The 22306-nt window shown below is 45.8% G+C and overlaps 1 protein-coding gene across 1 annotated transcript; it reads right to left on the bottom strand.

The window, feature by feature from the left end:
* Nucleotides 1-261: 261 nt before the first annotated feature.
* RIPPLY3 (ripply transcriptional repressor 3) lies at nt 262-9744 on the bottom strand. The gene is given in 5 exon segments (XM_032354774.1): nt 262-1370; nt 4256-4323; nt 8507-8573; nt 9313-9374; nt 9376-9744. Coding segments are annotated over 5 exon segments (639 nt in total). The 5' UTR covers nt 9493-9744; the 3' UTR covers nt 262-1045.
* Between the last annotated feature and the right edge of the window lie 12562 nt (nt 9745-22306).

The raw sequence follows: 22306 nt of genomic DNA, 5'->3' as shown, positions 1-22306 counted from the left end.
CTCTGCCTGCTACTCTGCCAGCTTGTGCTCTCTCTCTCTGTCAAGTAACTAAATAAAATAAAATTTAAAAAAAAAACTAAAATTGTCTTAAACATGGGATGCCTGGGTGGCTCAGTTGGTAGAGAATGTGTGACTCTTGATCTCGAGTTTGGGAGTTCGAACCCCACATTGGATGTAGAGATCACTCAAAAAAAAAAAAAAAAAACCTAACTAAATAAATAAATAAAATTGTCTTTACACAAAAAAGGTGATTATCAAACATTTTGTCTTTCAAAATATTTATTCAAGTATAAACTTATGTAATGTACTATATATAGGAAGACAATCACATATAAGTAATAAACTTGTAGAACATAATCATTTGATCATCAAAATATAAAAAAATGAAAATAATCTTATATTAGATAATCTGATTGAAAACAGTGTTATCTTATTCAAGTAACAAGCCCAAACCAGTTCCCAACTAAGAGTTAAAGCTCTTTTCTCTATATCTTCATACGCTTGGACTTTAGACAAGGATCATAAATCTTTAACCAGAATTGTTCCCCTAAAAATCCATATTTAAAGTTTCTGTTGCTCTTACGGAAATTATTCAGTTTTGTTTATTTTTCATAAATATTTTTGAAATGCCATGAAGCAAACACATCCACCCTTGGACAACGTCTAAATCCTTTTGCTTACAAAAGTAGAATTAGCTACATAACGAGTCTGAGGTCAAGTGGGAGGCATCGGTGGGTTATTAATCTATACAGGAATGACCTGTCATTTGAGGACAGAGCGACAAGATGAACGCACTTTGAAATCTGGTTCCATCTGATGATACCCCATGTTAACACAAACCTCCTGGTTCTAGAAACCTTTTCCAACGGTGTGCATGAGTGCCCTCGAGAGAATCACCAGGAGCAGGAAAGTTACAAGCCAAGTTCTTGCTGTGCCTGGAATGCTGGTGAGAGACAGTCACCGACCCCCCTACACCAGGGGAAATGCACAGCTGTCCCCCAGAGTGCATGTGAGCCCAGTCTGGTGTGGGGGAGGGAGACCTCATTTATTTGGGTGAGGCAGGATCTGTGCCCTCCAGAGGGTCACCATGAGGGAGTGGACCCTTCCCACCGAGGCCACTGTGTCCTACAGAACTCCATCCTGGGTTTGTCGGCTGACCTCTGCCCTTCCCTCCCGGGCTGTTCTCCGCCGGACCTTGCGTCTCCCAGCGCTGAAGGTGGGAAGTCTGGTTTTCTGCCTCTTGCTCGTCATCATCTGAATCGGACTCGTCGTTGTAGAAGTGGATTGTGGCTTGCACTGGGAAACTGGCCAGCACTTTTTCCCCAGAACTTTGCAGATACTCTTGGCGCTTTGAAATGGGTAAATAAAGTCTAATATTTAAGAAACAAATACACCATTAATCACCCAGAAACAGGCAAACTCCCATCTAGCGGGTCCTCTCCCCTCGAGGCGGCTAACCCCCGGTCTCCCTCTCTGATCTTGCCTTCGCTGCGCACAGTGTTTCCTAAATCATCAGAATGCAAAACCGTGGGCAGGTGGAGAGACCTGATCAAAGGAACCCTACACACCAGTTCAGAAATGAGCCTATAATCGGGATGAACAGATTGATTTAGACCACCATGGGAGAGAGGGTGTGCCTCCGTGAAGGTAAAAGGAAATTAAAACACTGAGTTTCACGTTGAGGAGTCTCATTTTGATCAAAGAGAGAATGTCATATATCCTGGAGAATATATGTCTTATTTAGGTTAGGTCCTTATCCCCCGCAACACCCCCAAGTCTGGGGAATCTTGTGAGCTTTTGGGCTCTGGAGGAAATCTGGCTCTGAAACCCCAGTCTAAAGAAGCAGCTAATTATTATTATTATTTTTTAAAGATTTTATTTATTTATTTGACAGAGAGAGATCACAAGCAGGCAGAGAGACAAGCAGAAAGAGAGGGGAAACCAGGCTCCCTGCCGAGCCCAATGCAGGGCTTGATCCCAGGACCCTGAAATCATGACCTGAGCCGAAGGCAGAGGCTTAACCCACTGAGCCATCCAGGAACCCCTCATGTAAAGTGTTTAAAATACCCCTCACCCTCCCCATAATCCCTCATTCTTACGCCTTTCATTCACTAATTTATTTGCATTTTTTCTTGAGGTCTTCTGAGGAACTGAGAGGGATTATTATTTGACCACCACTTACTTGCAAAACTGATTTATTTTTTTATTTTTAAATAATCTCTACGCCCACCATGGGGCTTAAACCTACAATTCCGACATCCAGTCACATCCTTTACCAACTGAGCCAACCACGCACCCCTGCAGAGCTGATTGTAATTTCTCTCTTGGATGGAGAAAAAAAGAGAGAAAGAAAACGCCCTACTATAAATAATGCGTGACGATTCCGAACTTTCTAAGATTTTTTTTTTAAGATTTTATTTATTTATTTATTTGACAGAGAGAGAGAGACAACACAAGCAGGGGGAGTGGGAGAGGGAGAAGCAGGCTTCCTGCTGAGCAAGGAGTTGGACGAGGGAGCGGACGAGGGCCAGAGCATGACCTGAGCCAAAGGCAGATGCTTAACAGCAGAGCCACCCAAGCACCCTTCTGACCTTCCTAAGGTTCCTGAGAAATCAGGGATTCTCAACCTCCAGAGCGCGTTTGGCAATGTCTGGAGACATTTCTGGTCGCCTTGACAGAGGAGGAGCTACCAGCATGAGTGAGCAGAGCCCAGGGACGCTGGTAAACATCCCATCATGCCCACCACGGCACCTTCCAACAAAGAATTGTCCAGCTCAAAGTGTTGGCAGTGCTGGGGCTGAGGAACTTTGCAACAAACGACCACTGCAACAAATAAAACCATTATATGGTTTTCTTTTTCTCTCTATTTTGTGTATGTGTGTGTTATTCTTTAAATTTATATGTATTTCTATATTATATAAATTACAGATAACGACAGAAATATAAACATAGTTTAGGGTTTGGCCAATTAAAAATTAGCCTGTAATGCTGAAGTTATTTACAGGGGAATTTGAATTTGTAAGTTGCCTGGAACTGATTTAAAATTCTAACAGGGGCGCCCAGGGGGCACAGTCAGTTAAGCTCCAACTTTTGATTTCCGCTCAGGTCATGATCTGGGTGGGGGGTGGAGGGGTAGGGGGTGGGGGGCGGCGTTGGGGGGTCGTGAGACTGAGCCCAGCACTGGGCTCTGTGCTCAGCAGGGAGTCTGGCTGGGATTCTCTCTCTTCCTCTCCCTCTCTCCTCCCACTCGAACTCTCTCTCTCAAATAAATAAATCTTTAAAAAAAATTTCTAACAACAATAAAAACATAATTGGGAGAGGGTGATAAACACCATCAGATCTGAAATTGTTGATAATTATTGAGGCTGGTGATGGGCATGTTGGGGGGGGGGTCACAGGACTCTTCTCTCCATTTGTGTGTAAGCTTGAAATTTTTTTATAATAAAAAGATAAAATAAAAATAAAGCTTCCCAAGTGATCCTATGGGGATGGAAAAGCTTCCTTTTCCAGAAATCACTCTTTAACCAGTCGGAAGGGCTTTCGATTTCATCTCCGGCAATGAGGATCTCTGGATCTTACTAAAGTTTTCAGTCTTCCGGGATAACCAGGGTAAAAATACTCTGAGGAGGAGTGGCTCCTTTTGCTGAAGGGAGTAAGAGACAGGGAGAGAAAGAGACAGAGAAACAGACATAAGTCCTGAGCAAGAGCCACCTGCCTCAGTGGATGAATGTAATAGGGACACAGCAGTGGGGGCGCTGTCACCCCCAGGACCGTGGGAGCACAGAAAGGCTAGAGGGGCCACCGTGGTGGAGCCATTCCCCAGCCCTTCATTCAGTCACACACGTATCTGGAAGGTTTACTTTGCTTTAGACAGTATACTAACTGATACCTGGGAGACAAATCAGAATAAACTTAAATACTTAAGTAAATAAACAGATACACACGAACAAGTCATACTCTGCTGAATTTAACCCAAGACATGAAATGCAGTGAGAGGTATGAACAAGAGACTTAAAGGAAAGACGTCAATCCAACCTGCAACTAGAACGCTGAATGAATGAATGAATGAATGAATGGATTCCAGAAATCCAACAAAATATCCTTGAAGTTTTGGGAGGTCATAATAACTAAATATTGGACAATATATGGAATTATTTTCTACTTTGTCAAGAATGTGCACAGTTGAAGACACGTAAGTGTATTTATGTCTCTATTAAAAGAAAATAATCTATTTCTTACTGTGAGGTCATGTTACCTTACAGGATGCTGAAACCCAAAGGCCCCCTTTGATCCCGGAGTTTGTGGGTCACCTCCAGGTTCAAGCTGTAAAGACAGACACGTACAAACACAGACATAGTCAAACACATCCCTCTGAGGTCGCACCTTGAAATTCTAGAAAAGAAAATCTAAGTGGTTTGCACTTCTTAGTAGCAATACGAATTTAGAGACAGTTTAAACGCCTTTACGGTATTTCACGAGCCTCTTTCTCTTCCTGCTGTCAGAGATGTCCTGGGCACCGTGAGGGATCAAGACAGGAAGATGAGTCCCATACAGTCCTTCAGTTCAGGCATTTTTTTTTTTAAAGTTTTTATTTATTTATCTGGCAGAGAGAGGCGGCTAATGAGGTAACACAAGCAAGAGTAGAGGGAGAGGGAGGAGCAGGGAGCTTGATATGGGGCTCGATCCCAGGACCCTGAAATCAGGATCTGAGCCAAAGGCAGACACTTAATGACTGAGTCACCCAGGTGACCCCAGGCTTTTACAATTAATGGGAAAAGACACACGTAAGGAAAATGACTACACTACAAAGCCTCTTACAGCAAGATGCCAACAATTCTAAGCAGGGAGGAAGAAAAAGTTCACGGAGGGCCTCGTGGAGACATCAGCAGCATTTGGGTGTGCAAGTCTGAGACCATTCTTGGCGGAGGGGAACATCAAATTCTGACGGGCCAGAAAACAGAGATCGTACTCAGGGAAGGGTGAGGAGCCCAGTGCAGAACAAAGGAGAAGCTGTGGTATTTAATGGGCCCCAGCAGGAAGCCGAGTCCCGATCACAGGATGCCTTGAGGACCTACTTCTGAGCCTGGCTTTCATTCTGGAGAAGCACTAGAGACCGTCACTGATTTCTGAGTCAGGAGTTTAACCGTCAGATCTGTAGTTCAAGGATATGGTGGCCCCAGGGACCAGCGCACAGTCTAGCTTGGGGAGGTAAGGACTCGGAGGTACGGGTCGAGAAGGGATAAAGGACTGAACAGGGACAGGAAGGGAAAGGAAAGGTGGATTCCAAGGACACTTCAGTCGTATTCAAAAAACAACCTGACCACTTGAGTGTCACGAGTGGAGGAGAGGGAAGCCAGTCTGAGGAACGAAGGGCTACGTTGATGAGATAAGATATAAGCAGAGAGAGAGAGAGAGAGAGATCGCACGCCAGGCTTGTCCTTGCGGTGACCAGCGGTGGTGCTAGAGAAGTGAAGGGACAGCCACACTCTGCCTGTCCAGGCCTGACCCCGTTCTGCCCAAATTCATGAGGTCCTGAATCTCAAGGAACTTGGCCTGAACTGTGGTCAGATGATCTGATGGGCTACAAAGCTGGCGACTGTCATTCGATCTCAGAGCTCCTCCATCTCAGAGCTCCGAAAGTTGCATCTCAGAGCTATGGGAAGGGAAGCTTTTGCTTGAAAGTAAGCTGAAGGGGCGCCTGAGTGGCTCAGTGGGTTAAGCCTCTGCCTTCAGATCAGGTCATGATCTCAGGGTCCTGGGATCAAGTCCCGCATCAGGCTCTCTGCTCGGAAGCAGGGAGCCTGCTTCCCCCTCTGTCTCTCTGCCTGCCTCTCTGCCTACTTGTCATCCCTCTCTCTCTCTGTCAAATAAATAAAAAAAAATCTTTAAAAAAAAAAAAAAAAAGAAAAGAAAGTAAGCTGAAATGAGCTAGGGCAATGGGTCAGAAACCCCAGCGCTTGGGTTTGCGTGGCGTTTAGCAGGAACCAGATCAGGAGTGAGACAAAACCTGCTGGAGCAGGACAAGAAAGGTCCTGCTCAGCAGGACCCTGAGGATGGTTCGTCACCAACGATCATCACACCCTGTCCGTCCCACAGCGATAGCTGTGTAGCCTTTGCGAGCAAATGTCATTATATTTTACCATTATATTTTTTACAATATGCTGTGATGAGTGATGTCAGGGAAAGAAAATGAAGTTCTTTGAACAAAATCTTCTCCAAAATGAAGTTCACTTTTTGAGGACTCCAGAGAATCATGTCCGTGCTAAGCTGTGTTGTAATTATAAAATACCCCTAATTACCGACTAACACAGAAAGCAATCCTGCGCTGTCAGAGGTGATTTTACATCCTGTGAGGGGAGAGCATCTAAAGCAACAAGGCAAACTTTGGTGGACCCCAAAAGACAGTGTCAGTACAGAAAAAAAGCTTCCTTTAAGTGAGTCATTCTAACCAGACTCTGTGAAACATACGATACACCTTTAGAAACTCTAAAACTTTACCCCCCAACATACATAGCTTTATGCCACAAATATCTTCTAATTAAAGATCATCTTCTCTTGGCAGAAATGTCTACACATTCATACTTGGATAATTCAAGGGGATCAGGAATGTATACAAGGAAAGGTGTGTGTGTCCTTAGGAGTAAGAGAAGAGATAAAAGTAGACTTCCTTCCATTGGAGTCTCCGGTTCTCCTCCCCACGCAGCCTCTGACTCCGATAAAGCGATGGGGTGGGAAGCCTGTAATATGGGAAGATGAGCCCAGCAGGACACAGCCCCAGACGACTCCTTTCAGGAAATCACCTCCCTTGCAAGGTGGGCAAGGGGCCAGGAGGGAAGTATAACAGAGGTCAACAAAGGCCTGGGCTGTGGTTCATTTTCCCCAGGCAGGAGGGAGACAGCTCCCAAGGGGAGGTAGGGGTACCCAATGAGTGAGGGTGACCCAGGTGCTCAGGGCACAGGGCTTTGAACCCCGCCCTCGAATTTCTCTTTCTCGAAAAATACGCAACAGGGCTCTGGAGCCAAGGAATTTTCCCGCGTTGTCGGGAGAGGGCGCTGTTGAGCAAGAAGCGTTCTCTTCCAGCGCTAGACTGAGCTCACCCGGCCCGGGGTCCCGGAACCCTAAGCCGTACATGGAACCTGCTGTCACCCGCTGCTGTCCTTTCCGCCTGGCCAGCTGGGCTCTGCAAAAAGCTAGCCAGCCCCCTGAGAGCAACCCCCCCCCCCCAAATCCACGGACACAACCCTGCCATGCTGACGGTCAACTAGCAACTTCCTACAGTTTAACACTTTCCTGCAAGTAATCATTTTTCTCACAAATATCCTTCTCATCCTAAGAGGAAAAAAACCCCATCTGCCTTGCATACTATACTGTGCTATTGCATTTTTATTCTTGCAACAACGGATAGGCTCCTTATACATTTCATTTAACAAAAAAATCAATAATTGTGAACTTCTATAATTTCTCCCTCTCTCAAGCACTTTTTAAATCTTGTTTAAGAACTTGAGCTTGAATGCAAAAGGTGTTAATTATTTTCCATTATTTAGATATTTCACGTATTTAAGAGTAACTTGGGCTACAAAATCATATACCTTGTTAATCTGATATAGATTGCATGTTTAATTTTTTTTTAATAAAAGCAACAATGAAAACTTCCATTATCCAAGCTGTTTTAGTAAAGTAGTTTGAATATCAAAATACAGTCAAAGGTCAGCTTTCGTGCACCTGAGTTTCTTATCATATTACAAATAACTGTACACATAACCTATACCACATGTTGGGTAAGTTAAATGCATGGTCCTTTCAGCCTGATTAGCTCTCCAGCATTGTAACAGTCATCAGCTTACATTTTAAGATTTTTGAAAAGGAAAGGTAAAGTCTATGAAAGCAAGCCATTACTTCAATAAGTATAAAGCAATTTAGGTACCAATGCAGGAAACAAAAGAATTGTGGTGGAGATTAATCTTTACCCACAAAGCCTTGGCGGGAGTGTATTTGCTCAGACAACATGAATTACCCCAGGAGTGCTTGCAGACTGGCCAAAAGTGCTTCGGGAAGGGCCAGATGATGGGTGGGGGCTTTTAACCACCACTTCTGGGCACCCCAGACTGGTTTCTGCCTTTATTGGCACTGTGGTACCAGCCCACCAGTAATGGCACACTCAGAAGGGGGACTGGGGCAGCTTTCTCTCCTCTCCTCCACCTGCTGGTTTGCGGCGGGGGAACTCAACGTCTCGCTCGCTCTTTTCTAGAACTCTCTTATAATGCCGGAAAGAGCTATGCCATAGTGGCTTTGCTTTTCAAGAAAGCAAGCAGGAGTCCAGTTTCTCTACATGTGACTCAGGTCTGATCAACAACCAGTTCACCCAGGTTCCCTCTCCCAGGGGGAGAGAGTTCTGCATTAGGGGACCAAGGGAGGGACAGGCGGAGGAGGACTTTCATGGTCATTTTTTAGTTGTGCCACTTTCTGGCTGAACCCTTCCATACCACAATGCACACCTTAGCCTTACCGGGCTTCCAGTTCTGGTCAGCTCAGCTTCTTGGGATGTGAGGATCCAAGGTCTCCATGGTGTGGCGCTGGAAAGGCAGGGACCAGAGGTGAACCCCAGAATTTTCTGCTGTCTTTTAAAATTATATCATCAGATTATCGTTCTTATCAATTCCAGTGTTTGACTGAGAGTCCCTGGATACCATAGGAAGTTCTTTCACGTTCTCAGTCTGAATAAACTGATGCCGTTTGCGTTTTTGTTTTTTTTCTCTCCTGCCACACTCTTCTCTGCCTTCACCGGCTTTGAGAAGATAATCTGATGCAATTATCAGGGGACACATAAATTGAGAGATTTCCCCTCCCAACCCAAATGGAGTCTCCAATTGATTCCCCACTGTAGCTGGCTACTTTGTCGCTCATTAATTTCAACTGCACCCCCTCGGCTGTTGAAGGATCTAACCCCGCAGAGATGAGTCCACAGGGTTCTACAACGCAAAAGGGGGGTTGGGGAATGGGTTTCTCCTCTCTGGCTGCCTAGCCACCCAACCCCTTCCACACTTTAACTGTACTATCTTGAAAGGGCTGAGCCCCAAGTGCAGGGCCAACAAAGACTGTCATCAAGAGTGTGACAGTCCGCGTGAGGGGACTCTCTGGAAGGCTAGCTGGGAGGCCCCGAGACTTCAAGTTCCCAGCCCGGTGAATTTCAGATCTATGAATGGAAGCGTTGGCCCATTTGGTTGGTGTGCGCCTCCCGGGCCCCCACACTTCGGCGCTGTGCGCGGAAAATGGAGAGGACCGTGCGTCCCCGTCCAAGGCTAAGGAACTTGCTTGACGTCGCGGTCGGGCTCCGGGGCTCTGCCCGGGTTCTGGGGGCTCCACGGCGCTGGCGGGCATCCCGCTCTGCGCTCGCTGCCCCGACGCGCCGCGCGCCTCCCGACGCGTCCAGGGGGCCGCGGGGACACCCTCACCTCTCGGGCCCGCGCGGCGGCGGTGGCCTCCGGGGACCATCCGCGGGGCAGTGACAGACGCGCCCGCGCGCCTCCCGGGCTCCGGCCGCCGCCTCGGGTCTCATGGTGCCCGCGCAGCCGGCGCCTCTCCCGCGGCGCCAGCGACACGGCCGCGCCTCTAACCGCTCGGGCGAGGGCGCTCACCTACCAGTGCGCTCCGCGCCAGGTTTAAAAACGGGGGCGGGGCGGGAGGGGACAAGGGAAACCGAGGAGGAGGGGGCGGAGAGGGCGCAGGGAGGCTGCGGGAAGGGACAGGGAAGCCGGAGAGGGGGAGGGGAGGAGAAAAGCTTCAGAAGGGGCGCCGCGCGGGGAGTGAGGTGGGGGAGGGGGAAACTATCCGTGGAAAGGACTCAGGAAGCTCGGGGCGAGGGTGCGGAGGGGACAAAGGAAACCCAGGGAGGGTCGCCAGGGGCGGGGACAAGGAAGCCTGGGGAATGGGCGGCGGGAAGTGACTCGGGGAAAGCGGGGAAAACGTGTTAGGGTGGGGGGGTTCTGTGGGGCACCCTCCCTATGGGGCCGTGGGGGGGGGGACGGAGCACTTGCTCAGGGGCCTCCCCTGCTGGGCGCTGGAGCGAAGGGGTCTCTGGCTTCTTCCTGCCCCTCTGGGGCTCCCCGCAGGCCTAGGGGTTCTGGTTCCTGCGGCAGCGTCTAGGTGCCCAGATTTCCGGAGGATCTCACGTCCACGCTTTTAAGCAGCCGCGCGGTTGCGGGGCGGGGAGCAGTTACGGATGTCTCGCGACCCACGTAGACCTGCCCTGCCTGCGGTGCCGGAGCGCGCGCCCGGGACGCCCCGACGGCGCTGCGCGAAGCGTGTTGGGTGGAGACGCGGCTGCGCTTCCAGGCGGTGGAAGGCCGCGGAGAGGAGAGAGAGTAGAGCGGACGCTGCCCACCGTCCGGGTCTTGGGAAAGAGCATGACTCCGCGTGGGGATGCGAGGGATCTGCCGCCTGTTAGCCGGCGGCCGCGCTTAGAAAGCGCCCGGATGGGCCTGGAGGCGCCGACGCACGGCTTTGAGGACACTTCCCCAGGCTGCAGGGCTCGAGGGCGCGCGGGAGCGCAGCTGCCACCGTCGCCAATCGCAGAGTTAGGTGGAAGGAATGCTGGTTTATTAGTTGCCCCGGCGACAGAACACCGAAGGCGGCGGCGGGCCTGGAGTCGGGGCGGGCAGGGGTGGGGGGCAGTATTTGCTTAAATAGCCTCTGCTCCTCCGCGCCCCACTGACGCTGCGTTTGAGAACTGGAGCTTGCTGTATGTGATTTATGGGAATTTCCGCGTGCTGTATGGGGGGAAAAATCAACGAACTTAAGAAATAAAAATACTTCCACATTTTGTTTTCTTAAAAGCAACAGATGTTTGACAATAATTAACGCCAATTAAAGGCAGCGAGGTAAAATTAATAACCTTACTAAATACGGTTTCATACAAATGATTAAAGAAGACTAAGTGTAACAGAGGGGGAGGGGAAATCGAAGAACAACATTAGCAGACAATTTTACAACAAAAACGTACTGCATTAACGTTGGGCAGCCCCTGTGGGCGCCTTCAAACTAGTGTTTTTTCAGGTAGCCTATGGCAAGGTAGTCGGATTACCTTCCTAAGTATAACAGCGTATATCACGCGCCTTAAACATGATCGCTTCTTGGCTCGCTAATTCTCCTTCTGGGTCTATATTAAAGATGTATTAATTCACAGAGAGATGTTCATTATAGTGTTATTTATAATGCTGAAAAATATGACTAATGACTAATCAATGACTAATCAGTGATGGTGGACCATCATGCAGCTAATAAAATGGTCATTGAGTTTTCACCAGCTTGGGGAAATACATACATATAGTGTTAAAAGAGTAGGATCTAGAGGCGCCTGGGTGGCTCAGTGGGTTAAAGTCTCTGCCTTCAGCTCGGGTCATGGTCTCAGGGTTCTGGGATTGAGCCCCCAGTTGGGTTCTCTGCTCAGCAGGGAGCCTGCTTCCTCCTCTCTCTGCCTGCCTCTCTGCCTATTTATGATCTCCGTCTGTTAAGTAAATAAATAAAATCTTTAAAAAAAAAAAAGTAGGATTCAGAGTATACAGGGGCTACAAATGACAAAACAGAAACGGCCACTGAGTACCGGGATTACCAGGGATTTTTTTTTTAAAGAATTGTTTTATTCATCTGTTGTGATGAGCACTGGGTCTTATATGCAACTAAGGAATCATTGAACACTACATCAAAAACTAATGATGCACTATATGCTGGTTAACTGAACATAATAAAAAATAAATTATTTAATTAAAAAATAAATAAAAATGTTAAAAGATTTTAAAAATTACTTTTAAGTAATCTCTACACTCAACATGGGACTCAAGTTTATAATCCCAAGGTCAAGAGTCCCACGCTCTACTGACAGAGCCAGGTCCCCCACTAAGGACTTAAAACACTTAAAAAATTTGTTTTCTAAATTTTCGACAATGAGCATATATTTCTGTGCGGTAAAATACGCATCACATCATTTACCATTTTAACCATTTTCAAATGCAACTCAGCAGCATTAAGTACATTCACACTGTTGTGCATCCAGCCCCGGTAACTCTGGGCCATAAAACACAAACTCCCCACACCCCTCTCCTCCAGCTCCTGGTACAACAATTCTCCTTCCTGTGGCTCTCACTATTCCAGGCACCTCCTATAATTGGACTCATTTGTTCCTTTTGTGAAGCCCATAATTAATTTCATAAGCTAGTTAATTTCATAATCCTCATCCCAACCCTATGAGTAGGCATTATCCTTATCTTACAGATTAAGAATCTGGGGTTCAGGGAGGTAGGGTAATTGGCATAAAGTCACCATCTGGTTAGAATACCAGAACTTGTGCTCCTGCGGGTACTTGGAATCCAGACAATGCTGCGAAAGTAAGTTTCAAAGATAAGAAGGACCCAAGACAGCGCCTGCACATAGTAAACACTCAGTTTTGTCTTCCTGTTTTCTTTTGTTCTTCCTCCAGTGAGCATATGGAGGCACACATGGCCTGGAGCGACAATTTCAGCGACGATATCAAGTAGTTACGGACTATACCCAAAGTATATAATAAATATCAATGAGTTCCTACTGATATCAACAAAGATCAAGGGGCAGCTGAGTGGCTCAGAGGGTTAAGCCTTTGCCTTCAGCTCCTGTTGTGATCTCAGGGTCCTGGGATGGAGTCTGCTTCTGCCCCTCTCTCTCTCTGCCTGCTTCTATGCCTACTTGTGATCACTCTCTGTGTAAAATAAATAAAATCTTATAAAAAAAAAAATCAAGTGACAAGCATAAGCAAGTCTCCTTACAGAAAAGTTCCAAAAGATTAATGTAAATACTCTACCCTCAAGGACTTGGGATATAACTCCAGAAACTATACTGAAAATTAATAGCTATGCATGTTTCTACTGAAAATATATTTAATGAAAAATAAGTTCATTGGTAATGCAGGATAAAGGGATGTGTGTGGGGTGTGTGTGTTTTGAGTTCTTTCTGCAGGTAGAATTAAAATACAGTAATAGAAATAAACTGCTGTTGAGTCAAGGACTTTCAACTCAAAGGAATTTTGTGTTATCAAATATGTTATAATTATTTCTTAAACTTTTTGGGAATCCAAGGAAGATGTTTGTGATAGAGGAAATAATTTGCCAAAGGCTATAGAAATCTTAAGAAACTTAATTAAACTCTTGGTTTATAAACTGGGAAAAATTGCATAGTTTCAAGTGCCTGGATTCCTGCCTCAGAGGTGATGTGGGAAAGAGATAAAATTCTATTTCTTGCTCTGTTCTCTTTAATTAAAAATTCTTTTTCGTATGCTGACTTTCAGCTGTTGCTTAGAAACAAAGAGTGAAGATGTCAACCCTCAGGGTTTCCGGCTTGCCTAGGAGGAGGATACCAAAAGTCAAAACATCTCAGAGGGCAGAATATTTTTACATAAACAGTGCTGAAGACAAGCAGGGAAATGACTGTTTCCTTTCCTTGTGTTTAGACAGAACCTGTTTCCTGTTCTCTGCTCCACAAAGTGGCTCCACAATTCCCAAAGCTGATTTAGAAGTTTCAAGATGGTCTTGATGTTGATATTATTTTCTAAGAGATTGTTCTGGAGACCAGAAAAAAAAAAGTCTATTTTTCCATGGGAATAAGATGCATTGGGACATTTTTGTTTTTAAGAAATTGATTTTTATTTTTTAAAATCATGGTAAGATACAAATAACATAAAATCTACCATCTTAAACACTTTAAGTAATTGTAATTGAAGTGTAATTGACACAATGTTACATTAGTTTCAGGTGTACAACTCAGAGATTCAACAACTCTGTAAGTTATGCTCCTGCACTGTGCCGTTTACCCCATGACGTATGTATTCCATAACTGGATTTTTAAGTCTTTTTAAAGTGGTATCAAGTACATTCACATTGTTGTGCAACCACTCACCACCACCCATCTCTGGAACTTTTTCATCATCTGGAATTGAAACTTTGTATCCATTAAACATACATTCCCATTGCCCCCTTGCTCTGCCCCAATAACCTCTATTCTATCTTCTGTTCCATGAACGATTATCTAGGTATGTCCTGTAAGTGGAATCAAGCAGTACCTGTCCTTTTGTTTCACTAAGGATGATGTCCTCAGGGTTCATTCACCTACCTGTAGCATACATCAGAATTTCCTTCCCTTTCAAGGCTATATTCCATTGTATATGTAGATCACTTCCATTTCTCCATTCATCCATCGTGGGACACAGCTTGTTCCAGTCTTTTAGTGATTGTGTATACTGCTACTAAGAACAGCATTCATGAGTCCCTGCCTTCACGTCTTTTGGTATGTATTCAGAAGTAGAATTGTGAGATGAGACATACTGGGTTTTGAATTCTTAAAGCTTGAGTTTGTTCGGGGGGAAAAAAAATTTTAACAAGGAATTTGTTTTCAAGGCGTGAAAGAGGAGATGTTATAAACATTTGTAACCAAGCTTCTCCCTGTGACTGCAGACGTCTCTAGCTTAACTGTGTGATGATGAATGTCTGGGTGCTGGAACCAAGTCCAGATCCTCCCAGCAATGAAGCCCGGACCATTGCAACAGCTCCCTGACCTGCTCTCAGATCCCCCTACTGCTCTCCCTTCCAGCCCATCCCCTAGAGCCCCAGGCTTCTGGACTATTGGTGGACCAGAAGGATCCCAGACAGACGCACCTCTCAGGGCCTCCGCCCCGAACAGCATCCTTCCATATACCCACATAGCTTGTCCTTCATCTTCTTCAGGTCTTTACTCAAGTGTCCCCCGAAGATGAAGCCATTGCTAGACACCTGTCTAAAGCACCTCTCTCTCTCTCTCTCATGCACACACACTCACACACACATACAGATGCATGCCCCTTAGCATTGCCTCTCCCCCTTCCTTTTCTGCTTTTTCTCAATAGTACCTATCACATTTAACACATTATATTTTAATATGTATGTATTTCATTGATTATCTGCCTCTCTCACTAGGCTGTCAGCTCCACGGGGATGGGGCTCTTGTCTGCTTTTGTTCATTACTGTATCCCGCCACCTAGAACAGCATCTGACATAGTATGATGCCCAGGAAGTGTTGGCAGGTGTGTAGCTGTGCCTACAGTTTACTTTGGATGAAAAGGAAGAAGCACTTAAGTACTTTGGAATTGCCTAATTATGTACTTTGACTTAACACCTCAAATGAAAGAATCTGGAAAGCAGCCCATTTTATCCACCTATGACACATGATAAATATGAGACTCTCACTTTAGACTGGGCCCAAAGTAAGCATGGTGCTATTCACCTGTAGTGAGTTGAATAGTGTCCCCCAGAAAGACACACCCAAGTCCTAATCTAGAACCTGTGAATGACCTTACTTAAAAAATTTTTTTTCGGGCGCCTGGGTGGCTCAGTGGGTTAAGCCGCTGCCTTTGGCTCAGGTCATGATCTCAGGGTCCTGGGATCGAGTCCCGCATTGAGCTCTCTGCTCGGCAAGGAGCCTGCTTCCTCCTCTTTCTCTCTGCCTGCCTCTCTGCCTCCTTGTGATCTCTCTCTCTCAAATAAATAAATAAAATCTTTAAAAAAAAAAAATTTTTTTTCTGGGATGCCTGGGTGGCTCAGTGGGTTAAAGCCTCTGTCTTCGGCTCAGGTCATGATCCCAGGGTCCTGGGATCAAGCCCCACATCGGGCTCTCTGCTCAGCAGGGAGTCTGCTTCCTTCCCTCTCTCTGCCTGCCTCTCTGCCTACTTGTCAAATAAATAAATAAAATCTTGGAAAAAAAAAAAAAAAAGAAAAGAAAAAGAAAATTCCTCAAAAAAATTTTTTTTCTTTCAGATGTAATTAACAATCTCTAGAGGAGATCACCCCAGATTTAGAGTGAACCTGAAATTAAGTGGCAGGTATCTTTATCAGAGAAATCGTAAGTGGAAGGCACAGGGAGACTGGAAACACAGAGACACGTGGAGAAGAAGGAGGTGTGAAGACCGAGGCAGGGACAGGAATGAGGCATCTACAAGACAAGGGATACTAATCAGGGCAGGCAGCTTCCAGAAGCTAGGAGAGAGGCATGCAGTGGATTCTCCCAGAGAGCCTCCGGGAGGAAAGCCCCTGCAGGCAGCTTGAGCTTAGACTTCTGGTCTCTAGAACTGTGAGATAATAACTTTCTGTTATTTTAAGCCATCTAGTTTGTGGTAATTTGTTCCAGTGGCTCCAGGACATTAACAGCCCCCCCCCAGAGGCATCTGTAAACTGGCCCCCGAGTTGGTGACTGTAATGAGATTCACTCTTCCGGTTGTGTCTAGAGGAGAATGAAGAAATTCCTATTACTTACAGCTTGCCTGGTTGTTCGCAGTGCTGCCTGACCAAAACCAAAACCAAAATGAAATGACAACAACAATTAAAAAAAAAAAAAAAAAAGGACCCTGCAGGATAAAAGAACCAGAAATCAAGATGCCAGAGCAGGAAGTGACGTGGCTGTCATTCCTGGCTCCTCTCCATTTCACAGACGAGGTAACAGAAGTTCAGGAAATGACTTGCCTATGACAATTGTAATAGCTAATGTAGTAATATTAAATCTGACTAATATTTATTGAGCATTTATTATGTGCCAGGCATTATGGTTTATGGATATCAATTCACTGTCTTTAAGAACATGTAAGGAAGACATTTTTTTTTAAGATTTCATTTTTAAGTAATCTCTTCATCCAATATGGGACTCAAACTCACAACCCTGAGATTAAGAGTCACATGTTGCCCCAACCGAGCCAGCCAGGTGCCCCAGGGAGAGAACATTATCTAAATTTTCCAGGTAAGGAAAGCAAAGCATGGAGAAGTTAAATCATTTCTTCAAGATCACCCAGAAAATCAGAGCTGGGACACGAACCCAGGCAGACTCACTCGAATCTAAGGCTTGGCGAGCATGTTCTGGGGAAGCCAGAACTCCCTGCCATCTGTCAGAATTGGTGTCCCTCTGCAGTCACACTGGCTTCCCATGGGACTAGCGATATGACAGATAAATTGTGGTGGGGAGTTGAACGGATGAGAGCAGCAAGACCTGTAGCTCATTCTCAAGTGAAACCATGTAGGGTCATGCTGAAACTGCTACTATTCTGAGAAGTTGAAATTCAGACCCTCCCTGTAAACTCTGCCTCTCTGGCTCTCTGTTGAAAGTGAAGATGCTTTTTTGTGGATGGAGCTTGGTGAGGTATGGAAAACATGAGGAGAAAAAAGCAGGACAATCCTAGACAATCTATGGCTCCTGGAAATAAACAGTAATTTTTTTCCTAACGTGGCATCAGCCCATTTTATTTTCCAAGGCTGGCGAAAGCTCAAGCACATGGCCAGGGAGATCGTGTCCCCAAGGATGGGTATAGCATGTCTGTAGGGGCTCATGAAGATGGGGGCTCTGTCCCCCAGGACATGACCCTGAGATCATCGTCTAACTCCATGATGTGAGCTAATTATATCTGATAGCTAATCTTTCCATTGGTTCTTGGATGAATACCCCCTTCCCGGGCCCCAGTCCCTTCTGATGTCCCCATTGCCTGTGCGACAACGATCCTTGTCCTAAACCCCAGTCCTACCCCTCTGATCTGATGACTTGGCACCTCTGCTTTGCTTTTTTGCTCTTTCCTGTGGACACTATCGTAATTCACCCCAGGGCTCAACAGCCATCCAGGGTCTCCAGGGACCAGTTCATTCACCTGTCTCCAGCCACTGGGATTCCACAGTGACACCAGCAACATGCCAACTGGAGCTGGCCTGGCTCTCCAGGAGGTGGACTGAATTCGTGATGCCCAAGAATCTTCACAGCTCACCGGAGCCTGCTTCAGTGATCTCTTCTTGTCCTGTCTGCATGGGGTGACAGGCATGGCCCTGTGCTTTGCAACCAGGACCCCATAAAAAGGAGACTGTTATTCATATGTTGAAGACCTAATCCCTCAGTATCTCAAAATATAACTATATTTGGAGATAGCGTTTTCATTTTTTTTCAGTTTTTATTTAAATCCTCGTTAGTGCGCAGCTGGGTGGCAGTTAAGCATCTGATTCTTGGTTTCAGCTCGGGTCATGATCATATTGAGGTCCTGAGATCAGGCCCCACGCTGGACTCCATGCTCAGCTGGAAGTCTGCTTGGGATTCTCTCTCTCTCTCTATCCTTCTGCCCCTCCCCCAGCTTGTGTGTGTGAGTTCTCTCTCAAATAAATAAATCTTAAAAAAAAAAAATTCCAGTTAGTTAACATATAATGTAATGTTGGTTTCAAGAATAGAATTTAGTGATTCATCACTTCCATACAACACCCAGTGCTTATGACAAGTGTCTTCCTCAATCCTCATTACCCACCTCGCCAATCGCCCAACCCACCGCCCTCCTTCAACCCGCAGTTCATTCTCTAGAGTTCAGTGTCTCATGGTTTGCCTAGCTCTCTCTCTTTTCCCTTCCCCAGTGTTTGCCTGTTTTATTTCTTAAATTCCACATATGAGTGAGATCATATGGTATTTGTCTTTCTTTGACTGACTTATTTCACTTAGCATAATACCCTACCGATACCCATACCCATAATACCCATAATACCCATAATACCCATAATAGCCCCACCCCCATCATTGCAAATGACAAGACTTCATTCTTTTTTTTTCCCCTTAAGATCTTATTTATTTGACAAAGAGAGATCACAAGTAGGCAGAGAGGCAGGCAGAGAGAGAGGAAGGGAAGCAGGCTCCCTGCTGAGCAGAGAGCCTGATGCAGGGCTCGATTTCAGGACCCTGAGATCATGACCTGAGCCGAAGGCAGAGGCTTAACCCACTGAGCAACCAGGCACCCCTAGACTTCATTCTTTTTGATGGCCAAGTAATATTCCATTGTGTGTGTGTGTGTGTGTGTGTGTGTGTGTGTGTTTATTTCACATCTTTTTTGTTTTATTTTTATTTGAGAGAGACAGAGCACAAGCAGGATGAGGGGAAGAGAGAGAGGGAGAGGGGCAAGCAGATTCCCTGATGAGTGCAGAGCCTGATGTGGGGCTTGATCCCAGGACCCCAAGATCATGACCTGAACTGAAGTCAGATACTTAACTGACTGAGCCAACCAGGTGCCCCATACCACATCTTTAACTACTCATCAGTCAATGGAAATGTGGGCTCTTTCCATAATTTTGGCTATTGTTGATAATGTGCTATAAACACTGGAGTGCATGTGCCCCTTCGAATCACTACATTTGTGTCCTTTGGATAAATCTCTAGTAGTGCAATTGCTGGATCATAAGGTAGCTCTATTTTTAACTTTTTGATGAACCTCCATACTGTTTTTCAGAAGGGCTGCACTAGTTTGCATTTCGACAACAGTATAAGGGGGTTTGCCTTTCTTGGAGATAAGGGTTTTTTTTTTTTTCATTTTTAAAAAATTTTTTTAAAAAAGATTTTATTTGTTTGCCAGAGATCACAAGTAGGTAGAGAAGTAGGCAGAGGGAGGGAGAAGCAGACTCCCTGCTGAGCAGAGAGCTGGATGCTGGATGCTGGATGCTGGATGCGGGGCTTGATCCCAGGAGCTTGAGATCATGACCCTGGCCAAAGGCAGAGGCTTAACCCTCTAAGCCACCCAGGGACCCCAGAGATAGTTTTTAAAGAAGTTATTAGAGCCAAGTGAGGTCATATGGGTGGGCTGTACTCTCATACAAGTGGTGTTCTTTTTTTTTTTTTTAACGATTTTATTTATTTGAGAGAGAGTACGGAGAAGGGAAGAAGCAGACTCCCCACTGAGCAGGGATCCCAGGACCCTGAGATCCTGACCTGAGCAAAAGGCAGATGTTTAACGGACTGAGCCACCCGGGTACCTTATCTTTTTTTTTTTTTTTTTAAGATTTTTATTTATTTATTTGACAGATCACAAGTAGGCAGAGAGACAGGCAGAAAGGAGGAAGCAGGCTCCCTGCCGAGCAGAGAGCCTGATGCGGGGCTTGATCCCAGGACTCTGAGATCATGACCTGAGCCAAAGAGCCTTAACCCACTGAGCTACCCAGGCGTCCCGCACCCTATCCTTTTTAAAATACATTTTTAGTTTTTATTTTTTAACATAATCTCTGCTCCCAGTCTGGGGCTCGAACTCACAACCCTGAGATCAAGGGTCACATACTTCTCCAACTGAGCCAACCAGATGCCATGATGGGTGCTCTCGTAAGAGGAGATTAGGGGATGCCTGGGTGGCTCAGTCGGTTAACCCGCAGACTCTTGATTTTGGCTCATTTCCTGCTGTCAGCCTAATCTCACCTTTGGCTGGATACTCCTAGAACAGGTGTGTGCTATGACAGGACTTTTAAATGAACCAGCTGTGTTACTTTTTACAGCATCTATCTTCCCAAGTAGAGCAGGACTGTATCCCTCACTCCGTTCCCAAGCCCCGAACAGTCTGTGTATTAGCATGGATGTAAGCTTGGCTGTGCTTTAGAGACCCCACATAATAGTGACTTACAAGTGACCGAAGCCTGTTTCTCACGTAAGAGGCTGGACAGAGGTGGTCCGGAGCTGGGAGGGAGCCCAGCCCCACTCGGTTGTGCAGGGTCCAGCCTCCTTCTGTCCTGTTACTACACCTTCCCCAGGTGCTGCCAACAACCTCACGATCCAAGAGGGGTTCTCGCTCTGTCCATGTCCAGAGTAGCGGGTTGGAGAGTGGAGGGGAACAGCGTTGCTTCTCTCTCTCAGGATAACCCCAAATGTTGCCTACGGCTCTTCTGTTCACCTCCTCTAGTGACCCAGGCCATGGGGCCCCACTAACTGCGAGAGGCTGGGAAGCACAGTCATTGTTCTGGACTACCAGGCGTCCAGCTGCAAATTCTGCCATTGTGGAGGAAGAGGAGAAGGGGCACTAAGAGACAACTAGAAACATTTGCTCTACCATGTTCCATAATAGGTGCTCAATAAATATTTGAATTAATGAAATATTATCAATTAAGAATATATGGAGGTGATAATAATGCTCCAGGGGGCAAGGAGGATCTTTAATTTGAATAATACACCAGGACCGGGGTGCCTGGGTGGCTCACTTGGCTAAATGTCTGACTCTTCGTTCTGGCTCAGGTCATCATCTCAGGGTCGAGAGATTGAGCCCCGTGTCAGGCTCCACACTCAGTGTGGAGTCTGCTTAAGACTCTCTCTCCCTCCACCCCTCACCTTTGCTCTCTTTCTCTTAAAGAAATAAATCTTTTTTTTTTTTTAAGATTTTATTTATTTATTTGACAGAGAGAGATCCCAAGTAGAGAGGCAGGTAGAGAGAGATAGGGAAGCAGGCTCCCTGCTCAGCAGAGAGTTCAATGCGGGACTCGATCCTAGGACCCTGAGATCATGACCTGAGCCAAAGGCAGAGGCTTAACCCACTGAGCCACCCAGGTGCCCTCAAAGAAATAAATCTAAAAAAAAAAAAAAAATGTACAGGGGCGCCTGGGTGGCTCAGTGGGCTAAGCCTCTGCCTTCGGCTCAGGTCATGATCTCATGGTCTTGGGATACAGCCCCATGTTGGGCTCCCTGCTTGGCAAAGAGCCTGCTTCTCCCTCTTCTTCTATCTGCCTCTCTGCCTACTTGTGCACTCTGTCAAATAAATAAATGAAATCTAAAAATAAATAAGTAAATATAGCTCTCAAAAACAACAAAAAAAAGATACACCAGAACGAGGTTAATTTTTGATTAATGTAAGTTGGAATATTTACCATACAGAGAGCCAAAGATTTTCACTGAACACAACAGAAAGTATTGTTAGCTTCTGTAACCTGAGGAAACAACTCTAAAAAAGTGTGCCTAAACATTAGAGTGTAGAGAAAAAAACTTCAAACTAGCTAGCATGTATCTTAGGAAGTTAAAATTTAACTATGGTGGCAATATAAGTTCCAAATATAGGGACGCCTGGGGGGCTCAGTCAGTTAAGCATCTGCCTTCAGCTTGGGGCGTGATCCCAGGGTCCTGGGATCGAGTCTGACGTCCAGCTCTGTGCTCAGCAGGGAACCTGCCCCTCCCTCTCCTCCCCACTTGGGCTCACTCTTGTATGGTTCTCTCTCTCTCTCTCAAATAAACAAATAAAATCTTTCATAAAAATTGCAAATATAGTTCAAAATAGAGTCTAAAACATAGGCAGCCTTAAAACAGTGTTTTGTATGCCAGAAAAATTAGAATAAATACACTCACATATAAATAAATACACTCACAGCAAAAATAACTTCTACGGCTATGACCCATTTATTTCAAGCAGCATTGGATATGTAAGACGTTCAGCCAGAATTTATCTTTCTAGATCTTTCCTGAAAACCTCTGTCTCCAGTCCCACTGCCACTCCTGACCCTGCTCATTATTC

Source organism: Mustela erminea, chromosome 1, assembly GCF_009829155.1.
Source record: "Mustela erminea isolate mMusErm1 chromosome 1, mMusErm1.Pri, whole genome shotgun sequence".
Lineage (NCBI taxonomy): Eukaryota > Metazoa > Chordata > Mammalia > Carnivora > Mustelidae > Mustela > Mustela erminea.
This window is presented reverse-complemented; position numbering and strand designations above follow the sequence as displayed.